Below are 21,907 nucleotides of genomic sequence, written 5' to 3'. Positions count from 1 at the left end.
TGGCAAATCAGCAGTTGCTACATACATTTTTGGACTTAAATTGAAGTGTACCCATTGATTCTTCAAGAATATAACTTACATTCCTCATGAGCTTAGTTCAAATGTTCTACCATCTGAACCCAAAACATAAGCTTGTTTTACTCCAATGTCTGTAAACATTGTAAATGTAAACAAACATTATATAACCTCAAAACATGGTTAAAATGATAATTTAATGGCTGGCCAGCCATTGCATCATAGCTCTGCCTGTGAAATGGAAAGAGGTTACATTTCTCCAGACCCAGCTCTTTACCCGAAACAGGGGTGGGAAGGACGAGTTGTTTCTACTGCTGATTGCCGCTTTAAATCAAAATCTTGTAACTAAGTGTAGCCTAATGCAATTCTTTAATACATGTGATCAAATAGGCCTAGTAAAGAAATGACCCATTTAGCCCAATCTGATTTTCATTCATTGAAGAACAAAGAATATACATAGGTCACACATTTGACTTCAGCATAATTATTTATTAATTTACCGACTCTAAATATTCATACAATCACTGCCCAAACCATGGAATAAAGACCTTGATAAATGTAAAAAAAATGCATATAAAAATGTTTACCTCATTAGTAGATGACAATCAATAAAACATGAACAAGCCAAGAGGAGTAGGACAAGACCAGTCACTTATGAAGGCTGAAATGGCACCCTATTCCCTTTATAGTGCACTCCTAGACCAGGGCCCCATAGGGCTCTGATCAAAAGTTGTGCCCTACATTGGGAATATGGTGCCGTTTGGGATGTAGCAATGGATTTAATTTACATTTGCATTGTGGGAAGACTAAGATTCCCCTTGGGTCTACTCCTGCCTCAGATGGATATTACAGTAGAATATTATCAAAAAAAGGAAACCATCAAAATGTTGAGAAAATACAAAATCCAACCAAACCATAAAAAATGGATTTCTGTTAGTCATGAATTCTGAAATCTCTGACTACAACTTGAAAACATTTCTTTTGTGATTTGTAAAAACAGGCCACTTTCATGATTTCTCTTCTGCAACACAAACTTTAACTTAAAGGGATAGTTCAGAATTTTGGCAATGAAGCCCTTTATCAATGTTCCCATTGTCAGATGAACTCGTGGATAGAATTTGTATGTCTCTGCGTCCAGAATGAGGGAAGTTAGAGGTAGTTTTGCGAGCCAATGCTAACTAGCGTTAGCTTACGTTCAGTCTTTGCTCTAAGCTAGTTCGCATATGGTTTTCACGAGTTAATCTGACTCTGGGGAAGTAGATAAAGGGTTTCATTGCCGAACCAGCTCTTTAAGCTCAGGGATTATTTATTTAACAGACAAATATACGGCCTAGGCCCATTCTAATGGCAGCCTGCTATTAGGTGGTAGTGATACATGGTGGTGAGGAAAGTCACTTGTGGAATCTCTTGCTGGAGTCCTTGGCGTGATCCAGCAGTAGCTGACAGGGGGTAAAGTGGTTACCGTAAACCTCCTCATACCTCTTCATCTTCTCTACTAGCTTGTTGGCACCAAAGGTATCCACAAACCGGAAAGGACCTGAACAGAGAAGGTTTAAAGAGAAGGTTGAAACATGGTTTGTAGGATTACACTTTTAAAAGCAGCATCCCATGATGAAAGCATTTTATAATAATATAGGCATATCTGATAGCTCAGTATGAAATACTCAAATTGGATAGTGAAATTATTTTAGTCAAGTACGGCTCCACAAACCGGAAAGGACTAAACCGGAAAGGTCAAAGAGAAGATAAAATAACACTCCTAATTGTAGCACAACAAAAAGGCTCTCTGCCTACTGTTAAACCTGAAAAGAGTTCAACACTAAAGCTGTTTATGCTCATGTCATGTAATCATCCTGGGTGTGGCTCAGCTGGTAAAAGCATGGTGCTAGGTAATGTGTTCAATTCCAACAGGGATTAGATACACATACTAAACATGTACACACTCACTGTACTATAGGTGATATATAGCAGGAATATTCAAATCTAGACCTCGAGTCCAGTTCCACTGCTGATTTTCATTCTTGTCCTTTTAGTCAGGGACTGATTTAGACCTGGGACACTAATTGGGGGCAGTTAATTATATCGAACAGAAAACCAGCAGTACTCTGTCCGGACCTCCAGGCTCATAATATATGACTACCCCTGGTATGGAGTGAACACCCACCTCCAAGGCAAGGGGGGAATCCCAGACCAAACACAGCTCCTATGTCTCCCTCCACAGGGCCGTTCAGGATCCCCTCCTGCAGACACATAACTGCTTCGTTGACGAACCGAGATACCAGACGGTACTGGACATCAGAGTCTGAAGACCTGGAGAGAGAAGATACAGACAGGGTTAAGTGGTGGTGTGGTGAGTGTATGATCCCATGTGGCTCCGTTGGTAACAGGGTGGAGCTAGCAAATGCAAAGGTCATTTTTTTTTATTATGCATGCAATGTACTTTAAGTCGCTTTAGAGGAGACATTTCCCCTGTGGTTACTACTCACACTAAAGGGTTTGGTGTCAGTTTATATTTCTCCAAGACGTCTTCGATATCGGGGTTGACGTCTTTGCTTTTGAGTCCTGGCGTATAGACGTAGCAGCCCTTCCCTGATTTGCGGCCTGTAGATTAAATTAATTGGGTATGAGATATACCAATGATGATGATCATGCATTTCCCACTCTACATTTTTCTTCAATTCCACACGTTCGCTCTCTCCTTGCCTCCTCAAACCTCAATGGACGACAATATTCAAAGTCCCTCCCCAACACATTTTGAGAAAAAGGCAAGGTGAGAGGATGCAAAGAGTCGAGGAAATATTGACTAAGAAAGAGTCTTCGCCTCAACGTCCTACAAACAAGATCATTTACCCTTGAATCCTTTCTCCACCATAGTCTTCAGCACCTCAACGTTTCCACCTCCGAACCTCGATCCGAATGCTTTGCCCAGGTCCTCAGCTACATGGGCAGCCACGTCAATGCCCACCTCGTCAGCCAGTGTTGCAGCGCCCACTGGGAACCCAAAGCCTGTGGTCAGGCCATCTAGCTTCTTGGGGTCAACTCCCTCCTGAGAACACACACACAGCCCAACATACAGGTGAATCTTTTTTATTTTTATTATTGGGACGCATGCAATACCCACACCAATTCAACATTGTCTATGACAACAAAGTGTCCGTTTCCGAACACCCATACTTGCGTCTTAAATAATAGGCTGTTTGAGTATGAGGGAAAAAAATTGTGTTTTCACATTGTGATAATCAAGTATACTTTAAAAACGCCCGGATGTCATACTCATTTCGACTTTGACAACAGATGATAATCTGATTGTGCTACCGAAATTAACCATCAACCTATAACGTCAAACAACGCAATCGCGGATTACAAATTATGCGAAAATGGAACGTTTTATAGTGTGTGAATAAATAAAATAAAAAATTCAATGCACACTTCTACAATGCATTGAAAAAGGTGGGCTTTGAGTGATAGGGTCTAATTCTCTTCAAGTAGCTAAACAAGCAAACTAGGCTACTTAAATTGGGAAGATGCCAAATAGCGAAGCTTCTGCGGTGGTGTTCAAACAGTGGTGGAAAAAGGACCCAATTTTCATACTTGAGTAAAAGACACTTTAAAAGAAAATGAGTCAAGTGAAAGTAACCCAGCAAAATACTAGGAGTAATTTGGTTTGAAATATACTTAAGTATCAAAAGTAAAAATCATTAAACATTTCTTATATTAAGCAAACCAGACGACTCGATTTTCTTTTAACGGATAGCCAGGGGCACAGTTCAACACTCAGACATAATTTACAAACGAAGCATTTGTGTTTAATGAGTCTGCCAGATCAGAGGCAGTAGGGATGTTCTCTTGATACGTGCGTAAATTAGTAGATCTTCCTGTCCTGCTCAACATTCAAAATGTAACAAGTACTTTTGGGTGTCAGGGAAAATGTGAGGAGTAAAAAGTACATTATTTTAAGGAATGTAGTTAACTAAAAGTAGTCAAAAATATAAATAGTAAAGATACCCCCAAAAAAACTACTTAAGTAAAAATACTTTAAAGTACTAAAGTACTTTACGCCACTGTGTTCAAATGAAGACTAAGTTGTTTTTGTGCTCCTTGCGTTGCAGGCTACATCTTTGAAAACAAGTCTTTTTTTTTACCAAAGTGGATTTCTGTTTTCTCATTGAAAAGTGTGTTCTCTTGGCCTTCGTTAGAGCTTTTAGAGTAAATCCTAAACCATCTTTTGATTTCTGAATATGTCGGTACCGGTGACTCGGTATGTGGATACGTTATTGATGTCATGTTAATCAGGCCTCTTGATTTCAACATATGTATTTATCTAGTTTTATAAGCTAGGCTACCTATTTAATTATAGAGCGAATGTGATAGTCTGTCTATAACCAGCCTGAGAAGGTGTATAACCATTGCTATTCTATTCAGAGTTTAGAGATTTTAATCGAATTGCAAATTAGCTGTCATCAGGCTGGTTAATGCGATGCATGTCTGTTGAATTTGGAAAAATCTACCTGCACTCGGCCCCGCCCCTCTACTCAGCCAGTCAGGAGCCGCTACTGCGTGTCGGCCGTGGCATACTGCATACTTTTTACTAAACGGTACACGACGATGAATACATAGTATGCAGATGAAGTATGTTGTACGCTAGCATGGGCATTCGGACACGTCCTGTGTGTAATTACACTAACCTGTAGTAGTCTCACTGCCTCGGCTAACATAGGAGCAAGACACCTGGTGGTGTAGAACCCAGGTCCATCCTGCAAACAACACAAATAATTATGGGCCCATGAAAAGCACTAATTAATATATATATATATATATATATTCCATGTATTAGCATCATTATGCTTATCAACACGCTTAGGGAGAATACAGGAAGTAAGCACTAAGCAGAAGCTCACTCACCCCGACAACGATGATAACTTTGCCCTGCTTCAGGCCTACAGCTACAGCAGAGGCAGTGGTGTCTTTAGAGGTCTTATCTGTAGTGATGATCTCCAACAGCTGCATCTTGTCCACTGGAGAGAAGTAGTGCATGCCAATCACCTACACAAATAGAAAATACAACTTGATTTACATGTATCCATTTATACAAAGAACCAACTCAGTGGCCTTGTGGTTAAGAGTTGTCCGCCCTGAGATTGGGAGTTCAATCCCCGGTCGAGTCATACCAAAGACCAAAAAAAAAAATGGGACAGGATGCCTCTCTGCTTGGCACTCAGCCAAGGAGATGGATTAAGGGTAAAGCCCTGTGACAGACTAGCATCCTGCCCAGGGGGTTTACTTGTACATCAAGCTGCCTCACGGTCAGGGCTCTAAAGTGCGACTAAATATTTTGCTGTGCGACCAGGGAGTTTTATTTTGGGAGCACTGTGCGACTATGAAAAAAAAAATCTCCCAGATAATTGTTGTAATAAGGCGTCGCTGTACCGTTGTTTCCGAGTGCCCTACAGAAATAAGCGAGTGCAGATTCATTAGTCATGGTTGCACCATTACTACAGTGAGAACAGCGTTTAGTTTCACCAGGTAAAAGATGTTCCCGCCGGTAATATGGGTGACATTGTTAACTTCCTATACCCCATTTTACATTCATAAACCATGTCGTGGGCAGTTCTAAAACCATTGTTCACACTTTGTTCAGTCATGTTACCTCGTTGGCTAACTAGCTAACAAGCTGCTAACTTCACCAGTATATCCCAACATTTGGGGGCACAGAAAAAAAAAAAGACACACCTTCTTCAGGAGATCAGTGATCATAACAAAAATTTAATGAGATGACGTTTTTAAAGAGACAGTGTATAATTTAATGTAATGCATCTTAATAGGAAAATAGTGCTTTTAAACAATCTAGAAACCTAAACGTCCACAAATGACTTAGTAATTTCAATGACGGGTATTCGTGTCAACATTTGAGCTTTTATAATAAACAAATGTCTTTACAGTGTTACATATTAGTTTCTAGGGCACAACATGTGCTTCAAAAACAGCTAGAATTCATATAGGCAGTAGTATCTCAGTCAATTTTCATGTGGTGCTCCTAACTTCTGAAGTGCTACCAATAAAATGTTCATTTAAAACCTTGCCTACAATACAGAAACAGGAGACAGGCTCCTGCCTCTATTGGCAGTACTGATTCAGACAAGGCTTACTTGTCCAAGGCTTGCTTACTTATACAGAGACGGCAACAACCATTTTTTTTGTTGCCCTCACAGTACCCAGCCCCAACCACATAACACATGCTGAGAGGTTATTGTAGACAAAGGGATCCATAAGGGACAGCCTTTTGTTAAACAGGAATGTTAACCCCATTGAACTCTTAGTAAACATACCTTTTCTGGCCTAATGCTAGCAGCAGCGATGTCTTTGATGGGGAGAGCAGACGTGTTGGTAGCAAATATACAGTGAGGGGGGATCACCTGCGATCAAACACAAAAGTTAATTTAGAACAAACATCTTGTCCAATAAGAAATGCTTATTCATGCTGTGTGAGAAAATGCTTTCTGTTCCGTGCCCTATTGAACACAATGCTGATTTTAACATTCAGTGCTACTTACAGCTTCCACCTCCTTGATGACTCTGTGTTTGATGTTGATGTCCTCAAACACAGCTTCTATGACCATGTCAGCCTTCTCAAAGCTGCTGTAGTCCAACTGACCAGTTAAGCTGGCCAGTGTGAAGTCCCTCTCAAATGATGTGATGGTTTTCTTTTTGGTTTTGTCATTCAGGCTGGTGAGGAAAGTGAGGGCAGGTTTAATCTCGGTACCTAGAATCTCGGTACCCATTTACATTTTATGTTAACAGTCTGTCAAGAGTGATTATGGCAAGTTCAACAGCATTCATTTAGTCCCTTCAACAACTACAACTATGCTTTACAGGGATAGGGAACCGGGTGACAGGTAGCCTAGCGTTTAAGCGCTTTGGGCCAGTAACAGACTAGGTGAAAAATTTGTTGATGTGCCCAGGAAGGCTAATTGCTCCTGTAAGTAATGTAAACGTAATAGTTCACCCAAATGACACATTGGTTTCCTTACCCTCTAAGCCAGGGGTGTCAAACTCAAATACCCAGTGGACCAAAATGTAAAACCTGAACAAAGTCGTGGGCCAACATTGAACAAATGAACCTTTTAATATGGACCCAAACAAGTTTTGCTTTAACATTGAATATGGAACAAGCATCGCTTATTACCATACAATATATAATTTAATAGTGGAGACATGCAAAATCGAATTTCAAATGAAAAAAAACACATCAATGGCATTCATTTATTAAATAAATAAAATTTAAATAAAAATCGTATGCCTCTTTTCTATTTGCAGCCTTCTGATTTAAATACCAAAATAAACTTTTTCCACTGGCTAATAATTTTACAAATAAAATGATAATAAATCAATCAACCATTCAAGCCCATGCCTTGTAGCAAGAAAAAGTGCACAAAGAAAACGTTAATTATTGCACACTGATCTAATCTGATGTGCCCAAGCCAGATACCTGGCATCTCTTCTTGGATGCTAGTTCATCAATGTCTGGGCTCAGGCTCTGAGCTGAAGAAATCCTCAGTATCGAGCGAAGGTGTTCATCAGTCAGACGTCTCCTGTGAGTTGTTTTGGTCATCTTCATCGAGGAGAAAAGTTGCTCGCATAGATAAGTGCTGCCGAACATGGAGAGCATCTGAGCAGCTTGGGTGCGGAGCTGAGGCATTGTGTCAGGGATGAACCGTGGAAACTGTGCGGCGCCCACAGCATCATACTTTGACTTCAGCGTGTCGTTGCACTGGAGTTCAATCAGCTCCATTTGGATGTTGGTTGGTGCATTTTCCACATCAACTGCGAAGGGATTACTAAGCAGTTCAAACCTACATTTCTGGACATCGAAGTCGGCAAATCGCTGGCTAAACTATTCTGTTGTGAAACCAAACTTCTTTTCATCTCCTCTACTTTCTGGCTCCTTTGAGTCATGTCCAGGTCCTTGTATTTGTCATGGTGTTTCGTTTCATAGTGTCGTCTAATGTTGTACTCCTTACTTACAGCCACGTTGACTCCACAAACAAGACAAACAGGTTTGTCTTTTACATATGTAAACAGATATTCTGCCTCCCACTTGTCCAGAAAGCTCCTGTTTTCTGCCTTTCTTTTCGCCATTTTTGGGAAGGGATAGCGCGCTGACAGTTGTAGCGTCTATGTTGCTATGACTACTGTCACAGAGGAGAGGGCGTTTCTGGGTCCTGTCCTGATTGGCGCGTGAAAACAACAGCAGAGCATTATGGGATTCGTAGTATTAGCGGTGAATGCGCTGTATAATACCGGCGGGCCGGCTCTAATAGTAATTTGGTATTGTCTCGCGGGCCAAATATAATTACCCCGCGGGCCAAATGAGTTTGACACCCATGCTCTAAGCAGTCTATGGACAAGGTATGACAGCATTTCATGCTTTAGTTTAGTTTCCCTGGCACTGTTTACACAGGCTAAACATTTAGCATTTGTGGCACAAATCCCATTCAAGTCATGTGAAGGATATTAGCATTTTTCCACACATGTCCAAATCATCCAAAGTATCTAAAATTGATTGTGAAGCTCAAAGTCAAATTATTTTAACATTATGAGTAAAAAAAAATGTATGCCACAATTACTAAAACGTAAGCATGTGGAAACAGTGCGAGGGAAACTAAACCAAAGCATGGATTGCTGTCATACCTTGTCCATAGACTGCTTTGGGTGAACTATGGCCGGTTCCCCAGACAGATTAAGCCTAGTCCTGTACAAAAAAAAAAAGGAGAATCTCCAATAAAAATGCTTCTTAGTCCAAGACCAGACTTAATCTGTAGGAAACCATTCCTATGAGTTTTAACTGCAACCCTCCTCTCTGTGACCCCATATGCCAGACAACCAGGACATTGTGTAGCCGATGTAGAATCGATAGCTAGTTAGCAGTGACCTATAGCTCTCTGGTAAACCCACCCTTTGTAGACCTGCTGCTGTCCCCTGCTCAGGCCCTCCACGGTGGTGTCTTTCAGGATGGTGTGAATGCCCTTGTCCACAGTCACCTGGGCAATGCCTGCACCCATCAGACCTGCTCCCAAGATGGCCAGGTTCCTGGTGGATCAGGGATGAAGAAACACATTGTTAGAATACAATAGATTGAAATGATTGTCCACCAAGGAGGATTTTTTAAATTACCATATTAACTCTTTACTAGGGCTGACCCCAATTAGTCGACTGGTCGATTGTTTGGTCATTAGGCTGTTGGTCGACCGAGATTTATTTATTTAATATACACTACCGTTCAAAAGTTGGGTCATTTAGAAATGTCCTTGTTTTTGAAACAAAACCACGTTTTTTGTCCATTAAAAAAAAACATCAAATTGATCTGAAATACAGTGTAGACATTGTTAATGTTGTAAATGACTTTTGTTGCTGGAAATGGCAGATTTTTTATGGAATATGTACATAGGTGTACAGAGGCCCACTATCAGCAACCATCACTCCTGTGTTCCAATGGCACGTTGTGCTAGCTAATCCAAGTTTACTAATTGATCATTAGAAAACCCTTTTGCAATTATGTTAGCACAGCTGGAAACTATTGTTCTGATTAAAGAAGCAATAAAACTGGCCTTCTGTAGACTAGTTGAGTATCTGGAGCATCAACATTTGTGGGTTCGATAGGAATTCTCAAAATGGCCAGAAGCAAAGAACTTTCTCCTGAAACTCGTCAGTCTATTCTTATTCTGAAAAATGAAGGCTATTTCATGCGAGAAATTGCCAAGAAACTCAAGATCTCGTACAACACTGTGTACTACTCTCTTCACAGAACAGCGCAAACTGGCTCTAACCAGAATAGAAAGAGTGGGAGGCCACGGTGCACAACTGAGCAAGAGGACAAGTACATTAGAGTGTCTAGTTTGAGACACAGACGCCTCACAAGTCCTCAACTGGCAGATTCATTAAATAGTACCCGCAAAACACCAGTCTCAATGTCAACAGTGAAGAGGCGACTCCGGGACGCTGGCCCATCATCTCTCAGACTGGCCAATAAGAAGAAAAGATTAAGATGGGCAAAAAATAATAAAGAACAGACACTAGACACAGTGGCCAGCACAGTCACTGGATCTCAACCCTATTGAGCTGTTGTGGGAGCAGCTTGACCGTATGGTACGTAAGAAGTGCCCATCAAGCCAATCCAACTTGTGGGAAGTGCTTCAGGAAGCATGGGGTGAAATCTCTTCATTACCTCAACAAACTGACAACTAGAATGCCAAAGGTCTGCAAGGCTGTAATTGCGGCAAATGGAGGACTCTGACGAAAGCGAAGTTTGAAGGACAGAATTACAATTAAAACTCATTATTTATATACATTGTCAACATCTTGACTATATTTTCTATTCATTTTGCAACTCATTTCATGCATGTTTTCATGGAAAACACTGACATTTAAGTGACCCCAAACTCTTGAACGGTGGTGGTGGTAGATATATATATATATATATATATATATATATAGTTATATGGAATCATGTACTAAAAAAAAAAAAAAAAAAAGTGGTGTCAATATATTTTAGATTCTTCAATGTAGCCACCCTTTGCCTTCAATGTAGCCACCCTTTGCCTTCAATGTAGCCACCCTTTGCCTTCATGACAGCTTTGCACATTCTTGGCATTCTCTTAACAATCTTCATGAGGAACACATTTCAATTAACAGGTGTGCTTTGTTAAAAGTTAATTTGTGGAATTTCTTTCCTTAATGTGTTTGAGACAATCAGTTGTGTTGTGACAAGGTAGGGGTTATACAGAAGATGGGGCTATTTGGTAAAATACCAAGTCCATATTATGGCAAGAACCGCTCAAATAAGCAAAGAGAAACGACAGTCCATCATTACTTTAAGACATGAAATTTACCGGATTGACTGACCTTCAAGAACTTTTAAAGTTTCTTCAAGTGCAGTCACAAAAACCCATCAAGCACTATGATGAAACTGGCTCTCATGATGACCGCCACAGGAAAGGAAAACCTAGAGTTACCAATAGAGTGACCAGCCTCAGAAATTGCATCCCAAATGAATGCTTCAGAGTTCAAGTAACAGACACATCAACAGTTCAGAGGAGACTGCGTGAATCAGGCCTTCGTGGTCAAATTGCTGCAAAGAAACCACTACTAAAGGACACCAATAACAAGAAGAGACTTGCTTGGGCCAAGAAACACGAGCAATGGACATTAGACCGGTGGAAATCTGTCCTTTGTTCTGATGAGTCCAAATTTGAGATTTTTGCTTCCGACCGCCGTGTCTTTGTAAGACGCAGAGTAGGTGAACAGATGACCTCCACATGTGTGGTTCCCACCGTGAAGCACGGAGGAGGTGTGATGGTGTCAGGGTGCTTTGCTGGTGACACTGATTTATTTAGAATTCAAGGCACACTTAACCAGCATGTCTCCCACAGCATTCTGCAGCGATACCCCATCCCATCTGGTTTGCGCTTAGTGGGACTATCATTTGTTTTTCCAACAGGACAATGACCCAAAACGCACCTCCAGGCTGTGTAAGGGCTATTTGACCAAGAAGGAGAGTGATGGGGGGAGGGGTGTCAATGAAAAGTACAATAAATGTAAAATGCACATAAAAATGGATTCAGTCTTGTGTCAGATTATCTGTTTGGTCCTCACCTTCAGTCTAATAATTTCCCCATCCTCTCCAAACTGCTCCCTTTTCATTGCTACCATGGTTATGCATTCCATATTTCTTCTGTAAGAAAAACTTCAATTTCGCCCTATCCATATAGTCTAATTCACACAAGTGTAAGGGGTTAAAGGTTAATGGCATGACCTATCAGCATAAATGTTTTGAGCTCCAAAGATCTCAGAGCTGCGTCTGATCAGTATTCTAATATTTGTAATACAATTTGCATTTCTCACTAATTAAAACCAGAATATAGCTACTTAACTAGTTTTGGGTCAAAGGTCATCACTTACTTCACAGGTCTCTCAGGGACTCCAAAGCGGTTCTTCTTGCATGCCACTTGGCCGTGGTAAAGGCCGATCAGCGCATTTGATTCAGAGGTCATTGCCAGTTTGCCAAAGTTCTGTAACAAAATAATAATTGTAAAATGTTTCATACAAAACCATTCAATTTATCGATAAGCACATTATGCATTTTTACAGTATTCATAATCAATCTAACTCAATGTATATTCTCTCACCTGTGCTTCTGCCAAATAGCCAGAATCTGGGCCCTGCTCCAAGCCAGCCTTCACACTCTGACAGGGGAGAAAGGGGAATGAGAAGTCCTTTTAATAAAATCAAGGTGTGAGTGACCCCAATCTGGAGCTCTGCTTCTACTTTCAAAAACAGCTGCCACTTCATATTATTATCTCACTAAAATCATCCTCATCATTATTGAATGAATAAGTAGATGACAACTTCCTCCTACCTCAATGATTTTCAAGGGGGCAGGATACAGTCCCTTGCTCATCTTCATGACTTTGGCTGTGACAGTTTTGTAGATCTGTTGCCGCACAAACTCAATGCCCATTACGTAGTCTTGGACTTCTGCAGAGAGTGAAAAAAACAAGGTGGTATACATGCATAAAAACAAGACAAAGTGTGATGGTAACATATGGCAAGGTTGGAAAACAATCATGAGAGGCCTACATTTAAAAACACCTGCCTTTGTTTAATGTAGATTATATGCACAGGTGTGGCCAAATCCCCCATTTCTTCTAAATTAAGTTAACTTATGTTGGAAATCCAATATTGCAGAACAAATTTTATTTTTGTCAACTTAAAGGCACACTATGCAGAAATTGCTCCGCCATTTGCTAAAATTAGAATAATTCGCCTAACTTCAGTTTGTGACAAAACAAGCAAGTGTAATGTAGAGAATCATTGTACCATCCTAAACCACAGTGAAATATCATTTCCAAAACTATTGCATGTTCAGCTGTTTGAAGCTGGTGTACAAAACCAAAAGATAAAAAAAAACTTCACTTAAGAACGGGAAGCATAGAAATAGTGCACATAGAAGAGATCAACCGCTTCTTAAACAGATCTAAAAAAAATAAAAATCACATTTCTATGTGAATTTGGTCAGGTTGCCCAAAACATCACATATTGCAGCTTTTAGTTTACAATTTTGATTTAGAAAATAAAGACAAATGGCATGGACAAAATTGTTGGAATTCCAGAGCTAGCACTCGGTTCTACAGCCTTTGGCAAAGATAACCCCCGGACAGGTGCTTCTCACATCCATTATTGAGTTTGCTCCACCCTTCTACTAGCAATTTGACCAATTAAACAAAAGTAGAGCTCTTTGGTAATACAGATCTGCTCTGTGTTTTTCCCGATGACCAAATTAAGCATTCAATGAAAATAACACCCTTTCTACAATCAAACATGGGGAGGTTTGATGCTGTGGGGTTGCTTTGCAGCCTTTGTTACTGGGGGTCTCGAACATGGGCAAGGCATCATGAAATCAGCAGATTATCAAGGTGTTTTGGAGAACGAAAACCGTTTATCCATTGAAGGTTGAATCATCCAGAAGAACAACTACCCCAAACGCATCAAAAAGAACCTAGGAATGGTTCAAGAAGAAACACTTGACGGTTCTGGAGTGCCCAGCAAAGAGTCCAGATCTGAATCACATCTAAAAACCTATGGCAAAATATGAAAACAGCAGCTGGTGGAGGAGGGGTGTCCACACCTCAAACATTGAAGAATTAGAGCAGTTTACAAGTAGAAAGGTGCAGCAAGCTCATTGATGGCTACAAAAAGCATTTATCTGCAGTTATCTTGGCCAACTAGCTCAGGGGTGCCAATCATCAGGGGTGCTATTTGCCGAATTATTAACTTAACGCTGCAATGTGTAACTGTTTAAGGGAGCAACCAAATTAACATAGAAATGCAAGTTATAGGTCTGTAATTCTCATTGAAAGCATGTCTAAGAAGCAGTAGACCTGTTCTGCGCGTGCCATTTCTATGCATCCCGTTCACAAGTTCAATTTTTTGCGTCTTTTACTTTTGGTTTTGTACATCAGCTTCAAACAGCTGAAAATACAATATTTTTGGTTATTGAAAAGATATTTCACAGCGGTTTAGATGGTACAATGATTCTCTACACATTGGTTGCTTGTTTTGTCACATACTGAAATTAGGTGAACTATTAGAATTTTAGAAATAAGGAAATGGCAGATCGATTTCTGCAAATTGCACCTTTAAGTTCACATCGGTTGTGCAATGTTGACAATCCAGTAACAAGGTGTGGATTTTTTTTAAACATTTTTCATTTTAATTTATTTTACAAGAAATATAGAATTATTTAAGAAGGGTGCCAATATATTTGCCCACAACTGTATATTAATTCTTCTTGGCATGAGTCTTTGTTTTTGGGCACAATACCAAGTGCCATGTATATCTACATTGTATTTGGGTCTAATACTTACTCTGCATCATGCCTTTCTCCTTGGTGAGAGATATCTTCTTGTTGACGATTCCTTTGGCACACTGTATGGCAACCTCCTCCAGGTACTCAATCGTCCTCTCCTCTGCACTCTTCAATCCAGGTCCTGGAATATCAAAAGGGCATAAATTAGAAGCATTTAGACACCTTACCTGAAAGTACCTGACCTGTAAAAAAATTATTTATTAATCTCAATGAACATTTCATCAATAAAGTTGTATTTATTACAATATTGATTACAATATTGATTAAATGAGTTGAGATTACTATACCTAGTGGGTCCACTAGCTGGTGGACCAGACCCATCTTCTTGGCTTTGTCTGCCCTGATGTTTCTTCCCGTCAGCATCATGTCAAAGGCACCGGGAATACCCACCTGAAGACAACATATATTGATATTTATGATAACATTACATTTTTTTTCTCCATTTTTTTATCTGCTGACAACAAATCAAGAAAATCAAACACTGCTACAACAGGCAAATACAGTGCTGCAAAGCTGATCAACTAATACTGAAGCACTCTGCAGTTTTCAGTGTGCGTACTGTAGCGACTATGATTTGCTGTTGCACTGTACTAATATCACTGAAATATTATTGTTGATCAAAGTTACTGTGCTATTCAGGTACGGTTTATGGATTTATAAAGTATTTCCCCAGATACTGACCATTTTAGGGAGTCTCTGGGTTCCACCAGCTCCAGGTAGAAGACCAAGCATCACCTCAGGAGTACCAAGGACAGTCTTTTTGCTCTTAGTAGCAACTCTATACTGGCAGGCGATGGCAAACTAAACACACAACACATTAAACATTGCATTTAGAAAATAACAACTTGGGAGAAAAGGAACTAAACTCAAATAGGTCTTGTTAATTGAGATTTTTTTTAATTTGTTTTGATACGTAATATTGGAATAAAATGACGTACCTTAGGACTTAAAATGTCTCTACTTTATTGACCTTTGTCCCATTATGTACATTTTGGATTCCTGATGCTCATGGTGATAAATCAATTTCCTTCCTGCCGGAACAGGATCTGGCACCTCTCAGTTTGACTGTTTCCTTCCGGAACCCATTTGCCAGGATCCGGTACCTCTCGTGGTATGATTTTTTTTTTTAAATGTTTTTGTGTGTTTGCAATGTAAAAATGTAAATAAAAGCAATCACAGTTCATTCAAGTTGACTTCTCTGTAGTTCTCATGCCCCGTAAAAAAACGTAATGTGAAAACGTTCCTGATATTGTAAGAATTGATTTGGGTTGGCCGGACCGGGTTTATGGTTTGCACAACATTGTAGCCTAGAGACTAACTCGTGGCTCTTGCTGTGCTGAGAGAGACGCATGTCTTTCTAGGATCTCTCTCCTTCTCTCAGCTCTGATAACCATAAGCTTGCAACTCTCATCTCTCCAGTGTTGCACTTCATCATTTATTTCATTATAGAATCATAGCCGTGGGAAGGGTGCTGGAGGTGCCGCAGCACCACTGATAAATTGAAATACATTTGCCAAAGATATAGAATTACTGCTGTCTGTTCAGAAAGAAATGTAATAATTCAGAATACTACACCGGGATTAGGCCTATCATTTAGCCACGGAGGATTGAAATATAAGAAAAAAATAATTTGATTAAATAGCTACACATAATCCACAGCTAGACTAAGTCAAAAGGCATGCCTACAGTCGCGAACGTGCGGCAAATCTGTCAGTGAACATCATGCAGCGCAAACAGGCCTTTCGCAATATTTAAAATAGAATCGCGGGGGAAACAGGTCAAAAAGCACATGGATCCTGCTGAAAAGAGAAGACTAATCTGTCTGTAGGCTACTAAGTCATCAACTTCCAAATAGCCTATTGTAAAACAATGCTGATCACTCAAAGTAAAACAAGAGCGATAAGCTTTTGGCACAAGCGCGTCGGCCAATCACCAGTGAGTGAGCTGCACATCATTGGGTGAGTCAGTGAAACTGGAAAGCTTTTTTAGGACTATCATTTCCTCTTCATATTGTACAATATGTGTCTCCATACACCTAGGCCTAGACTATTGATGGATTCAAGACAAGGTTGTTTTTATTGATCTCAGATTGTCAGTGTCAAAGTAGCCTGTCATTCATGCGTTCCGGGACCTCAGAGCCCCCCCCAGGTCACCACCCTCTTAGACTCACTTTTGGTTCCGTCCTCTCCCCATTTCCAAATTAAGCACTGCTATTACGACAAAACAGTGTAATGGTAGCCACTTTGTTCACCTCTAAGCCTCCTCCTAAGCAGGGGCCATTGATGGCTGCAACAATAGGCTTGGGAGACTTTTCAATCCTCTCAAACATCTTCTGTCCCTCCTGAGAAAGCTTTGTGACCTCTTCTGAGGTGTTACAGGCCTGGATCATGCTGCAAAGGAGAGAAGAGTGTGTGTGTGTGGGGGGGGGGATAAGAGTTAGGGTTGCAAAGCTACCGTTAACTTAAAAGTTAGCGGAATCGTCTGTAATTTTGGTAATCTATAGTAACTTGGGTTATAGCGCTATTAATTATATAAATACATCTCATAGCGCTGTGAAGCAAAAATAAAAAATAAAAAAATAGCAATTTAAAAAAACAACAATCATGCGTAGATAGACGGTCAAGAGACTGAAGATTGATAAAGTTCATGGCGTGAATGATGTCAGCAAAGGGAGGTGGTCAAAGGGGAGAGCTGGGAGCAGGCAGGCAGCACCATCCATGCAGTCTGTGGCTTCGTAGTAGAACTATGAAGTTAGAATTCCGTACTAGCAGCTAGCTACTCTTCACTACTGCCAAAATGCAGCACACACTTGGGTGATGCTACAGACTGCTGAGAGGCGCCAGAAAGACACCACACCTCAATAGTAACTCAGGAGTAGCCGTATAACATAGATGTCCATGACTGTATGGATGACTATCATATATATACACAGTACCAGTCAAAAGTTAGGACACACCTACTCATTCAAGGATTTTTATTTTTACTATTTTCTACATTGTAGAATTACATTCTATGAAATAACACATAGAATCATGTAGTAACCAAAAAAATAGTGTTAAACAAATCAAATAGATTTTAGATTCTGCAAAGTAGCCACACTTTGCTTTTATGACAGCTTTGAACACTTAGCATTCTCTCAACCAGCTTCACCTGGAATGCTTTTCCAACAGTCTTGAAGGAGTTCCCACATCTGATGCAGCACTCAATCACTCTCCTTCTTGGTCAAATAGCCCCTACACAGCCTGGAGGTGTGTTTTGGGTCCTTGTCCTGTTGAAAAACAATTGATAGTTCCACTAAGCGCAAACCAGATGGGATGGCATTTTGCTACAGAATGCTGTGGTAGTCATGCTGGTTAAGTGTGCCTTGAATTCTAAATAAATCACAGACAGTGTCACCAGCAAAGTAACCCCACACCGTCAGACCATCTCCTCCATGCTTCACGGTGGAACCACATATGCGGAGATCATCCATTCATCTACTCTGCGTCTCACAAAGACACGGCGGTTGGAACCAAAAATCTCAGATTTGGACTCATCTGACCAAAGGACAGATTTCCACTAGTCTAACATCCATTGCTCGTGTTTCTTGGCCCAAGCAAGTCTCTTCTTCTTATTGGTGTCCTTTAGTAGTGGTTTCTTTGCAGCAGTTCGACCATGAAGGCCTGATTCACGCAGTCTCCTCTGAACAGTTGATGTTGAGATGTGTCTGTTACTTGAACTCTGTGAAGCATTTATTTAGGCTGCAATTTCTGAGGCTGGTAACTGTAATGAACTTATCCTCTGCAGCAGCGGTAACTCTGGGTCTTCCATTCCTGTGGTGGTCCTCATGAGAGTCAGTTTCATCATAGCGCTTGATGGTTTTTGCGACTGCACTTGAAGAAACTTCTTCAAATTTACCGGATTGACTGATCTTCATGTCTTAAAGTAATGGACTGTTGTTTCTCTTTGCTTATTTGAGCCGTTCTTGCCATAATATGGACTCGGTCTTCTACCAAATAGGGCCATCTTCTGTATACCACCCCTACCTTCTCACAACACAACTGATTGGCTTAAACACATTAAGGAAAGAAATTCCACAAATTAACGAGGCACACCTGTTAATTGAAATGCATTCCAGGTGACTACCTCATGAAGCTGGTTGAGAGAATGCCAAGAGTGTGCAAAGCTGTCATCAAGGCAAAGGGTGGCTACTTTGAAGAAACTCAAATATAAAATATATAAATTTTTTGGTTAGTACATGATTCCATGTGTTATTTCATAGTTTTTGTTCTCACTATTACTCTACAATGTAGAAATTAGTAAAAGTAAAAAGCCTACAATGAGTAGGTGTCCAAACTTTTGACTGGTACTAATATATACATACACACATATATTACACTGCGTGTACAAAATATTATGAACACCTCTTTCCATGACCGACTGACCAGGTGAAGTGAGGTGAAAGCTATGATCCCTTATTGATGTCACTTGTTAAATCCCCTTCAAATCAGTGTAGATGAAGGGGAGGAGACGGGTTAAAGGATTTATAAGCATTGAGACATGGATTGTGTATGTGTGCCATTCAGAAGGTGAATGGACAAGACAAAATATTTAAGTGCCTTTGAACGGGGTATGGTAGTAGGTGCCAGGCTCACCAGTTTGTGTCAAGAACTGCAACACTGCTGGGTTTTTCACACTCAACAGTTTCCCCATGTGTATCAAGAATGGTCCACCACCCAAAGGACATCCAGCCAACTTGACAACTGTGGGAAGCATTGGAGTCAACATGGGCCAGCATCCCTGTGGAATGCTTGACATCTTGTTGAGTCCATGCCCCGACAAATTGAGGCTGTTCTGAGGGGGGGAAAAAAGGTGGGGTGAACGTGCAACTTACCATTAGGAAAGTGTTCTTAATAACAGACACCTGTGATAATCTGAAGTACTCAAAAAGGCCAATTGATGTCATCTGATGAAAATAAAAAGGTACGCTAACCAAAATTCTTAGTTACCTGGAAAACTGACAGTTTCAAGTAATATACCGTTCCTTAGCAACCCTAATCACAACACTTAGAACCTAGTGCCCAATAACATTGCATAGTGCTGAAATACTTTATGCTAGACTAAAATGCAACATTTTCAATATTGTTCTGATACCTAGGCCTACACATCTAACAAGAATGAGTTCAGCATTTTGAGTACACAGCATGTAGGCCTAGGTGGCACCAAAGCCAATATTTTAATATTTTCTGTAAAATAATGTGAAAGGTGTGACTGACTTGATGTCAGCTCCTGCAATGAAGCAACCAGGCTTGGAGGAGATGAGGACAGCACTCTGGACTGCATCGTTGGCCAAGACCTCATTAAATACTTCTATCATCTCATTCTGCATTTGGACCGACAGAGTGTTGACCTGCAGACACATGGATACACAAAAGACAGATTCAGACTTCAGTCTCATGCATGAATTGAAAAATGTACAAAGGAAGATGCAATCATCTTTATGTAAATTACTTTGGAAGTTGGGTCATTCATCCGAATAACTGCCACATCCTCTTTGACTTCATAGTTGACATGGGTTCGGGCTGTGCAAAGAGAGCAAATATCTCACATAAAAATATATCAAATGAACAAACTCCACACTTTTATTAGGCTAATCTAATCTAGTTAATATCCCACTAACCAGTCTTTCAACTTACCTGACATAGCAGGTGCAACTGAAAAGGTACGACATGAGATATCTAGAAATATAAAACAAGGGTTACATTTAATTCAGCTAGTTACAAAAGATAACATACAGCGATCTATCTTAGGTGATACATGTGTCTCTCTATGGGAAGTCAAATAAGGCAAAACTTTATTTGTTCTCAGCCTGGGGGTGTGATAACTCACATCTAGTGTTGATGACAGACTCATGGTGAGAGGGAAATGTCTCTATGACAGGGTTCCTTCCCTAACTGGTGGCCCGTGAGTGATTTTATTTGCCCCCCCCCCCCCAAAGTTCTGAGCAACATTTATTTATATTTTTTATTGATGGACATAAGACTAAAAACACAAAGTCAGCTCCAATCAATTTTTATTTTGAAAATCTGTTCCAAAATATTACCACCTATAATAGAGATACATAATCATATACAAATGTAAGCAAGGTTTTAAATTGTTACATTTTAGTCAAATATTATCTCTGTTTGGGCTTCTTGCAGTCAATTTGCAGTCTACAATTTATTTGTAATTTCTTCCTTGGAGGGCATAGGCCCACCCTATTGGCAGCCAGGCCCACCCACTGGAGAGCCAGCCCCAGCCAATCAGAATTCGTTTTTTTATTTCAGCTGATGAAATATGGGACCAACACTATACATGTTGCTTTTATAAATATATATACACTTTTTTTTCAGTGTAGATGCCTGCCTGCTCTATGGTTTGACCTCAAAGACACTGACCTCTCACCTAGATTCCCTAGCTACCACTCCATCAGTCAGGGACACGTTGATATTTTGTTAAACAATGAATGACACATGGAAGCGTTTATTGTAAAGTGTAGATGTGTTTAGACAACAAAATTGCAGGAAAAGTTTGACTTGACGATGAGTGATCATAGTTAACTATCCAACTAGGCTAACGTTAGCCAGCTAACGTTAGCCGTGAATAAAGTTCACTGGCTATCTAGCAAACTAATTTGCTCAGGTGGTGAAAGTTTACTCAAGTGAACTTGTTATCTTCATCTAAATGAACAACAAATAGGTATCTAAATCTAGAGGTGTCTAGTAACGTTTTGTTGCTAGCACGCTAAATGAATTAGCTAAGGTTAACTAGCTGTCAGAAGTATACCAGTGGTAGCTAGCTAGCCAGCCAAGTTAGCTGCATCTCCAGTAGAGACGCGTCGGCTCCCAAAACGTGGCTAAACCGTTGAAAGACAGTTGACTTTGGAATCAATTCCACACATTTCAACACAATTTTACCTGAGAGGACGTTGTATCTCCTTGCTGTAATTCTGGAGAGTGCACCCAGGGCTCGAACACCAGCCATCTTGGAAGATCAAGAACACCGAAACAAACGAACTGCTGACAACCGGAAGACACATACTCAAGTGAGACATAAAAGTATTTATATTGTCAAAAATATTCATATAATTTTTACACTTATTGTTGATATGTGCAACAAAACATGAACGGTTCTGACAAATGGGACGTTCATCAGCTTCACATAATGTCAGTTGTTTTGGTGAGAATTATAGGTCAGGATGCTCTCACTATTCTCACTGCCGTTTTTTAATTTAGAGCGTCTCTCTCTCTCTCTCTCTCTTTAAAGGGGCACGTTGGACCTACGGTATGCTTATAATAATGGCTCTTTTCTAATGGAGTGCTATGGAAGACAATAGATATGGGTGGATTTGTACAAAGGGCTCAGTGTTGTCTTTATACTCAGTGGGCCACTATTGTGGTTATGTCAAATTGTGAATCTTGAGCCTAGACGCACATTCCTACTCACAGATAG

The 21,907-nt window shown here is 40.2% G+C and overlaps 1 protein-coding gene across 1 annotated transcript; it reads right to left on the bottom strand.

Moving 5' to 3' along the window:
- Positions 1-483: 483 nt before the first annotated feature.
- Positions 484-21,650, bottom strand: hadhab (hydroxyacyl-CoA dehydrogenase trifunctional multienzyme complex subunit alpha b). Its single transcript, XM_014197829.2, has 20 exons — positions 21,373-21,650; positions 20,113-20,154; positions 19,928-19,998; positions 19,693-19,826; positions 16,689-16,827; positions 15,119-15,238; positions 14,725-14,827; positions 14,436-14,558; positions 12,428-12,546; positions 12,198-12,254; positions 11,971-12,080; positions 8,968-9,102; positions 6,567-6,738; positions 6,342-6,428; positions 4,918-5,058; positions 4,701-4,769; positions 2,866-3,061; positions 2,502-2,616; positions 2,180-2,325; positions 484-1,552 (listed from the first exon to the last, which is right to left on the bottom strand). The coding sequence occupies exons 1-20, from the start codon at positions 21,437-21,439 to the stop codon at positions 1,407-1,409; spliced, it is 2,292 nt and encodes a 763-aa protein (XP_014053304.1). The 5' UTR covers positions 21,440-21,650; the 3' UTR covers positions 484-1,406.
- Between the last annotated feature and the right edge of the window lie 257 nt (positions 21,651-21,907).

Source organism: Salmo salar, chromosome ssa01, assembly GCF_905237065.1.
Source record: "Salmo salar chromosome ssa01, Ssal_v3.1, whole genome shotgun sequence".
Taxonomy (NCBI): Eukaryota; Metazoa; Chordata; class Actinopteri; order Salmoniformes; family Salmonidae; genus Salmo; species Salmo salar.
Note: the sequence above shows the minus strand (reverse complement) of the source record. Positions and strands in the feature narration are given on the sequence as shown.

Excerpts from the sequence above, each read along its gene's own strand:
- hadhab (XM_014197829.2), bottom strand. The coding sequence starts at position 21,439 with ATGGCTGGTGTTCGAGCCCTGGGTGCACTCTCCAGAATTACAGCAAGG. Across the intron at positions 16,828-19,692 it reads ATTGCAGGAGCTGACATCAA|CATGATCCAGGCCTGTAACA; the intron begins GTCAGTCACACC and ends TCTCCTTTGCAG. Across the intron at positions 4,770-4,917 it reads AAGTTATCATCGTTGTCGGG|GATGGACCTGGGTTCTACAC; the intron begins GTGAGTGAGCTT and ends TGTTGTTTGCAG.